General features: G+C 40.3%; 1 protein-coding gene across 1 annotated transcript; it reads left to right on the top strand.

Annotated features, from left to right (window-relative positions):
* Positions 1 to 4,146: 4,146 nt before the first annotated feature.
* LOC130989788 (protein NSP-INTERACTING KINASE 1-like) lies at positions 4,147 to 7,786 on the top strand. The gene is made up of 11 exons (XM_057913888.1): positions 4,147 to 4,749; positions 4,864 to 4,996; positions 5,098 to 5,169; positions 5,276 to 5,419; positions 5,520 to 5,591; positions 5,686 to 5,745; positions 5,848 to 5,948; positions 6,053 to 6,199; positions 6,288 to 6,629; positions 6,716 to 7,095; positions 7,171 to 7,786. Exons 1-11 carry the CDS (start codon positions 4,644 to 4,646, stop codon positions 7,489 to 7,491), a joined length of 1,878 nt encoding a protein of 625 aa, XP_057769871.1. The 5' UTR covers positions 4,147 to 4,643; the 3' UTR covers positions 7,492 to 7,786.
* Positions 7,787 to 8,298: the final 512 nt, after the last annotated feature.

The following is an 8,298-nucleotide window of genomic DNA, read 5'->3' as shown; positions in this document are numbered from 1 at the left end:
TCTTTTTGTGTCTTACTAATTGAAAAAAAAAGTCACATCAATTTTTCGTTGCCAAAAAATAGACTGAGGATACAAGTGATACAGAATCGACAGTTCGTGTTTTTTTTTTTTTTGATCAGGAAGAAAGTAATTAGATAAAAAGAGGGAAAGAGCCCGGTACAAGAGGTACCAATGTACAGCAAAACAAAAACCAGCCCACATCAAAACAGAAGCTGATGCGAGCAAAAAGCAGAAAAGGAGCCAAACAGCCTAGCCAAACGAACACAAAACTGAGCCTAATCAGACAGCAAAACATCTAAGAACCAAGTTCTAAAGTCTGAAGAAGAGTGAGCCACCTTATAAGCAATAGTCCAACTCCACACTCTTGACTTGATCTCCGCCAACACTTTGTCCGAGCTCCACTGAACTTGGTTAAATTTACAATCGTTCCTCCATTTCCACAGGCACCAAACACAACAAAACCAAATGCAAGTAAGAAGAGGGCAATCTGATTTCTTTCCGAGATTAGAAAAGAGATGAAGGTGAGACTTAGTATTGGGTGGAAGCGACGAGCTTTTTCCGAGCCATTGTAAAATTTTGTACCAGATTTCTGAAGAATCCGAGCAAACGAAGAAGAGATGGTCTGCGGTTTCTGTCTCTCTCTTACAAAGGATGCAAACTGCGTCGCTGCTCGAGGTGATGACGTTTCTTTTCTGGAGATTATCACACGTTGCCATCCTTCCTTTCAAGATCCTCCATACCATCGTTTTTGCTTTCATCGGTACAGGTGCTTTCCATGTGATTGCGAATTCCGGTTCTTTGTCACAGGTTCTGTCGGATTCAGCAGCCTAACTGAGAGCATCATACGCTGATTTGACCGAAAACGAACCCTTCGGATCAGCCTTCCATCTCCATCCGTCAGATGAACCTGCAAGAACTTCGACATTTTGAATTAATGAAAGAAGGTTAGAGCATTGATCGATTTCCCTCCCTCTCAACTGACGGATCCAGCCAAATTTCCACTCCCAAGCCCCCTCAACCCTCTCCCCCATGTTACGAATAACTCCCCCCTGATCATTGCTAATCCTGAAGAGTCGAGGGAACAGATCCTTAAGACTCTTGTTACCAACCCAAACATGATGCCAAAATAAGAACCCGTCCCCCTCACCGATTTTGACAACAAAATTATCCCTAAGCCATTTTCCGTTCTCTCCACGACTCAAGTCCAACACCCTCTTCCACCACCCCGACCTTGCCCCCCTATTTCCAAGAGCTTGAAAACCTTCACCATCCCACACTAGCTCCCCCCTGCATGCTCTAATCACCCGAACCCACAAAGAATCACGCTCCACAAGGAAGCGCCAGATCCATTTTGACATAAGTGCCTTGTTAAACCAGCCTAAGTCTTTAATCCCAAGTCCTCCAAGACCACGATCTCTACACAGGATCTCCCATTTGACCCAATGAATTTTCCTTTCCTCCACCCCCCTCCCCAAAGAAAGTTACAAAGTAAAGCTCGGATTTGAGATAACAGACATTTGTTCAACAGAGAAAACGACAGTTGGTAGATCGGAATAGACAAGAGAACAGAACGGAGAAGAGTTAACCTCCCAGCAAAAGAGATTTTCCTGTTTTTCCACTTACCAATTCTATTCTTAACCTTCTCCACTAGATAATTCCAATCCGCTGAACTGTAAGTACTCGAACCGATCTTAATGCCAAGATACTTGATAGGAAAGCTGCCCGTCTGACAATCAAGGATCGCTGCCAGTTCGTTGGTTCTTTGAGCATCCAAACCAATTCCCACCATCACGCTTTTATCAAAGTTCACTTTAAGGCCCGAAATCAGCTCAAATAACTTAAGAATGCTTTTAAACGCCCACGAATTTTCTCTCTTATCAGTGGCAATAAGCATCGTATCATCGGCATACTGTAGGTGGGAAATTCGAGTCTCTCCGTTGCCGATAGGAAACGGTTCCAACAGCCCCTTAGAAACCGCCTTTTCCAATAATAGGTGCAACCCTTCAACCACAATGATGAAAAGGAACGGGGAGAGAGGGTCTCCCTGACGGAGTCCTCTCTCAAGCTGGAAATTCCCCGAAGGGCAACCGTTGACAAGAACGTTGGTCGAAGCCGACTGAAGACATCCCGAAATCCACCTTCTCCACTTCGGACTGAAATTCATTTTCTCAAGCATTGTATCAAGAAATTCCCACTCAACGGAATCATAAGCCTTTGCAAAATCAATTTTGAACATAGTAAGACCTTTCTTTCTCCTTTTAGCCTCGGCCACGATCTCGTTAAGCACCACCACTCCATCAAGAATGAACCGCCCTTCGATAAAGGCACTTTGACACTCAGAAACGATGAAGTTCATGACCTGTTTAATTCTGGAAGCAAGAACTTTTGCAATGACCTTGTAAAGGCAGTTGATCAGAGAAATAGGCCTGAAATCTTTCAGCTCAGCAGCACCTTCTTTCTTAGGGATTAAAGCGATGAAAGAAGGGTTACAACCTCTAACCAATCTCCCATGAGAATAAAATTCATTCATAACCTCCAAAAGATCTGCCTTGATAATATCCCAACAATGCTTCATGAAAACAAAATTAAAACCATCAGGGCCTGGGCTCTTTCCCCCTTCGCAATTCCACACTGCTTTTTTAGTCTCCTCCTCTGTGAATGGAGAATCAAGCCACTCTCGATAGTTGTCAGGAATTTTCTTTTCCACAAAGTTATCTGGGAGCAGAGGTCGAACTCGGGGCCTGCTCCGGAACTGAGCTTGAAAGAAAGCTTTAACAACGTTTTTAACCTCAGAAGGTTCATCGATCCATCGATTATTGATCCACAAGCCTGAAATCTCATTTTTAAGTCTTCTACCTTTGATCACCTTATGGAAATAACTGCTATTAACGTCCCCATCGGCAAGCCAACGAACTCTTGATTTTTGGGAGAGTAAGCTGTCTCTATTCTTCAACTGTAAGATCAAATTTGCCGCGGCTTCGTTTCTCTTGATAAGTTCTCCTTCTTCCAACCCGAACGAATCATCAATAACATCCCATCTCTGGATTTCATCCTTCAAGTTTTTTATGTTCACCTCAATAGAACCAAAAGTCGAGGAGTTCCACTTCTTAAGATCTCCCTTTAGCCTCTTCATTTTCTCTTTGAACACAAAGCTTTTCCACCCGAATATGCCACTCCTGTTCCACGAATCTTTTCGACAGTTCGTGTTTTAAAACTATGTTTTTGATAGTCCAAAATATAATCGATTATATGAAAATAATTTGGGGTTTGAAGTGATATTTATCCTTATAACTTTATTATTTCTAAAGTAATAAGTTAGTATTTTACTTATTTAGCTTGTTCGTCAACAGAAACGATCACCGTGGATAAGTATAACGTGTCCACTATTGATGCGATAATTTTAGTTCATATGTTAATTTTATGAGTGGTAGACACATTATACTTGTCACAGTGAATAGATGTTCGTCGATCAACGAGCTTAATACTACAAAACTAAAAGAGTTCGAATAAATTTATTGTTATCTGAATAATTTACAAATAACACACATTGATTGAAGGCTCATAAATCATAAACATTTGATGATTTGAAGTCGATAACTAACGAATCTAACCCACTAAATCCTACTAGAATTGAGAAGCTTTTCTACTCAACATTAACACCCAATAAAGCAATTTTGTTTCCTCTTCTTTTCTCATGTTTTTGGGGCAAGAAGACACGTTTATTTGACCGATCAAATTAACGTTAACTCAAGTGGGTCACACAGAATTCATGTTGTGATTCTTTTTTCACCACGAAAATAATGATGAACAAATGCATCAAGTACAGCAGCCAAAGGGAAAAGATGATGATATAAATGGTCTTTGCAAAAATTCTTTTTTATTGGATAATGGTAATGGGAAGGTGACCAAAACCACTATCAATATCTACGCTACTTTCATTGAAATTCTCACATTCTTCTTTAAATATATATTAAATTTTGGGATTTTATTGAATGGCCAAACTCAGGGAATGTTGGATTCCCCCTCTGTCCTTCGCCATAACTGTGTATACAGTATATACATCAAAAATTCGTATTTCCCAAAGTGAAAAAAATAATTACTATTATCATTATATAAAGTTGAGAGAGAAAATGACAAGATTATGTTGTATACTTACTCCCACATTTACTTTTTCCATGAAATAATATGGCTACCTAGTGAACTCACTGGCCCATGTAGATACTTGGATTTATTTTGTCTGGGCATTATTTTTTATTTTTTTAATTTGTTTTTTGTCTTGATTAACTACTCGAAAATTTTGAAATCTTGAATGAATATCACAAAGATTTTCTTAGACAACAAAAATTTAGATGATGTGGTGGTAATATTTATCCCATCTTAGGCTATACTTTTTTTGAAGTAAAATATTATTTTCCTTGACAAGCACCTGACCCGTGACAGCATGCTAGTTTCCTTTATACAACACAAAAGACTGAGCAACTTTTCTTCTTGGACTGCCAGAAAATGAATTTGCTGCAAAGAATTCAAGAACTCGCTTCTCCTCATCTTGAGATTATTACAACCTCAGACATTGCAAAGCCTCATCTCCTTCACCACTTGCAGTAGAGAGTTTCTACAGCATTCCCTTTTGTTTTGTTTTGTCAATGGAAACGCCAAGAAAGAGTGAAGCAGCGGTTTGGGCCGTCGTGTTTCTTTGCTTTTGGAGCTCTGCAAACGGTTTGCTTTCCGCAAAAGGTGTAAACTTTGAAGGTAAAAGAGAGAGAAAAAATCATGTCCCAGAAATGAAAAATGCTGTCTTGAATATGCTTTAAGGGTGTTGTACCTTCCTTCAACTAGTGTATTTAATTTTCTGTGTTTGTACAGTACAAGCTCTGATGGGGATAAAAGCTGCTTTGAGGGATCCACATGGGGTTCTTGATAATTGGGATGGTGATGCTGTTGATCCATGTAGCTGGACTATGGTCACTTGTTCTTCACAGAATCTTGTGATTGGCCTGTAAGGATTTCTGATGTAGATTTCTCCAAATTTTGGAGGGTTTGAGAAAGATTGCTTTTTTTTTTGGGTTAATTTGGTTATTAGATTGTTGTATTGTGCAGAGGGAGTCCTAGTCAGAATTTATCTGGCACACTGTCTCCTAGCATTGGGAACTTGACTAATCTTCAGATAATGTGAGTGAAAACAATGAATGTTTGAGATTGATGTTTTCACACATTTTCTTGATTGTTATTCTGTGAAAGAGATTTGATTTTTGATGGATGGATTGTTGTATGATAGATTGTTGCAGAACAATAACATAACCGGACCTATTCCATCTGAGCTTGGGAGGCTGTTGAAGCTTCAAACACTTGATCTTTCAAATAATCTGTTTAGGGGCAGCATCCCTCCTGCTTTAGGCCACTTGAAAATTCTTCAGTACATGTGAGAATCGAGCTTCGAATTCTTGAAAATAATTACCAAGAAACATATATAAGTCTGCAAATTGTTTTGAGATCTAATGGTGTCTGTGTTGTTATATCAGGAGGCTCAACAACAACAGTCTCTTTGGAGAGATTCCAATGTCACTAACCAATTTGACTCAGCTTTCTTTAGTGTAAATGAATCCCTTTTCCCTCTTCGATTTTCTTGAAAACTTCTCTATTCTGTCAAGAACTGTGTTTTTTGATGTTGGTGTGTCTTAATTTCAGGGACTTGTCTTACAACAACTTGAGCGGCCCTGTGCCTCGTTTCCCTTCAAAGACGTTCAAGTAAGCCATATGCTATGCTACGCTGTTTTGATCTCGTTGCTATCTGTTTATGTTGTAAGGAATGGAAGTTAGAGAGTTTGGCTTATTTTACTGTGATGGCAGTGTCATTGGGAACCCCTTGATATGTGAGAGAGGTTATGAACCTCAATGTGCTGGCGGCATAGCATTGATGCCAATGTCCATGACCTTAAACACTTCACAAAGTATGATGCAAAATTCCTATCTTGTTGTTCAAATCTTGCATATATATATATATATATATGTCTGTTTATCCTTACATTGCCTTGCATTCTTCTTCTCTGAGCAGCTCTTACCTCTGCCAAATCAAAATATCGCAAGCTTTCCCTTGCAATTGGGACAAGTGTGGCGGCCATCTGTCTGCTTGCTGCTGGATTTGGGCTGTTTTTCTGGAGAAGGCAGAGGCGTAAGCAGCAAAGGTTCTTCGATGTCAATGGTATGAATCCCCAATCCTCATCTGCAGAAGTAGGCTAGGCCAGTTGAGTTCTTGAACTGATCCATACACATCGTGTCAATAATCTCAGATCGTGAGCACGAGGAAGTCTCACTCGGGAACTTGAGGAGGTTTCACTTCAGGCAGCTGCAGCACGCGACGAACAACTTCAGCAGCAAAAACATCCTAGGAAAAGGCGGCTTTGGCAACGTCTACAAGGGCTATCTCCAAGATGGCACGGCCGTGGCTGTGAAGAGGCTCAAAGACGGCAGCACAGCAGGCGGGGAGAGACAGTTCCAAACAGAAGTCGAGATGATCAGCCTTGCTGTTCATCGCAACCTCCTCAGATTGTATGGTTTTTGCATGACAGAAACCGAGAAGCTCTTGGTCTACCCCTACATGTCCAACGGCAGCGTTGCTTCTCGTCTCAAAGGTAAAGCTAGAGATTTAAAAAATCAAAACATAACAAAACAAAACTTGTCCTTGCTTGATTGATCATGTTCATGTATGCTGATGCAGCCAAACCAGTCCTAGACTGGAGCACGAGGAAGCGGATCGCCCTAGGAGCTGCGAGGGGGCTGCTGTACCTCCACGAGCAATGTGACCCGAAGATAATCCACAGAGACGTCAAGGCTGCAAACATACTCCTTGATGACTACTGCGAGGCAGTGGTGGGTGATTTCGGGTTGGCAAAGCTCCTAGACCATCAGGACTCACACGTCACGACTGCTGTGCGTGGCACAGTCGGCCACATAGCCCCCGAGTACCTCTCCACGGGCCAGTCCTCCGAGAAGACCGACGTCTTTGGATTTGGGATCCTTCTCCTTGAACTCATCACTGGGCAGAGAGCACTGCAGTTTGGCAAATCAGCTAATCAGAAGGGAGCAGTTCTTGATTGGGTGAGCCACATTAGTTAGTTTCGATTTGATCTTGTTAGAAAATGTCTCTTACATTGTATATACTACCATTTGCAGGTGAAGAATCTTCACCAAGACAAGAAGCTAGAGGATCTAGTAGACAAAGATCTCAAGAACAACTACGACAGAATCGAGCTAGAGGAGATAGTGAAGGTGGCATTGCTGTGCACACAATATCTTCCCGGGCTGAGGCCGAAGATGTCGGAGGTTGTTCGTATGCTTGAAGGCGATGGGCTTGCAGAGAGATGGGAGGCATCTCAGAGAGTGGACTCACACAAGTTCAAGACACAGGAGCTCTCCTCGTCGGAGCGATATTCCGACCTCACCGATGATTCCTCGTTGCTTGCACAGGCCATAGAGCTCTCTGGTCCGAGATGAGAAGCAACTGCTTGTGATTCTGATCATCACATAATCAGACTTCTCAAAGGGGAACTTCATACAGAGTTATAAATTTGAAAAAGCCCATTTTTCTTCATGTTTGGAAATAGCATACCAAAAATGGTTTGATCTTTCATCATTACTGTATATAGTGTTGGTGTTCTTTGTTAGAGGATAGCTGATTGTTTCTCTTATGCTTGAGTGATTTTGTAAGTTAGAGTGTTTGATTTTTTTTTTCTTTTACTTTTTTGTTATATTTGTGGAAGTAATATATAAACCATTAGTGGTTTGATTATTTATTATGTCTTGTTTATTGCTAAGTATCAATTGTGATGTTCTATTTTATCTCACTTTATTTTTAATTTTTTTTTCACGGATTTTTTTCACTTTAAATTTTAATTTTAATTTTATATTATTATTGATCAACCGACAAAATTGTACCTATTAATTAATAATTGTTCAAGTAAATAAAAAGGCAAATTACGATTAGTACTCAAGCTATTTACCTTGTAACTAAAATGCTCTCTAGGTAATTTATGGGATTTCATATAATATACATACTCCTTCCGTCCGCCAAGATTATGTAAAAATTACTATATTTGGCGTCCGCCAAGATTATGTCACTTTCCTTTTATGGCAATGGTCCCACCATCTTCTTTAATATTTTATCCTTACTAACACTCTTTATTTACAAAAAAACCCACTCAAAACTCAATCTCAACCACACATCTCATAAAGTGGTGGGACCCTTTCTCCACTACATCAAAATCATCACCAATTTTATTAAATCTCGTGCCCAAGCAATTT

Source organism: Salvia miltiorrhiza, chromosome 6 (genome assembly GCF_028751815.1).
Source record: "Salvia miltiorrhiza cultivar Shanhuang (shh) chromosome 6, IMPLAD_Smil_shh, whole genome shotgun sequence".
NCBI classification, from domain to species: domain Eukaryota; kingdom Viridiplantae; phylum Streptophyta; class Magnoliopsida; order Lamiales; family Lamiaceae; genus Salvia; species Salvia miltiorrhiza.
Note: the sequence above shows the minus strand (reverse complement) of the source record. Positions and strands in the feature narration are given on the sequence as shown.

What these genes read in the sequence shown, in the direction of transcription:
- LOC130989788 (XM_057913888.1), top strand. Translation starts at nt 4,644, where the DNA reads ATGGAAACGCCAAGAAAGAGTGAAGCAGCGGTTTGGGCCGTCGTGTTT. An exon ending in TTGAAAATTCTTCAGTACAT is followed by an intron (nt 5,420 to 5,519) that starts GTGAGAATCGAG and finishes TTGTTATATCAG; the next exon opens with GAGGCTCAACAACAACAGTC. An exon ending in AAGGTTCTTCGATGTCAATG is followed by an intron (nt 6,200 to 6,287) that starts GTATGAATCCCC and finishes CAATAATCTCAG; the next exon opens with ATCGTGAGCACGAGGAAGTC.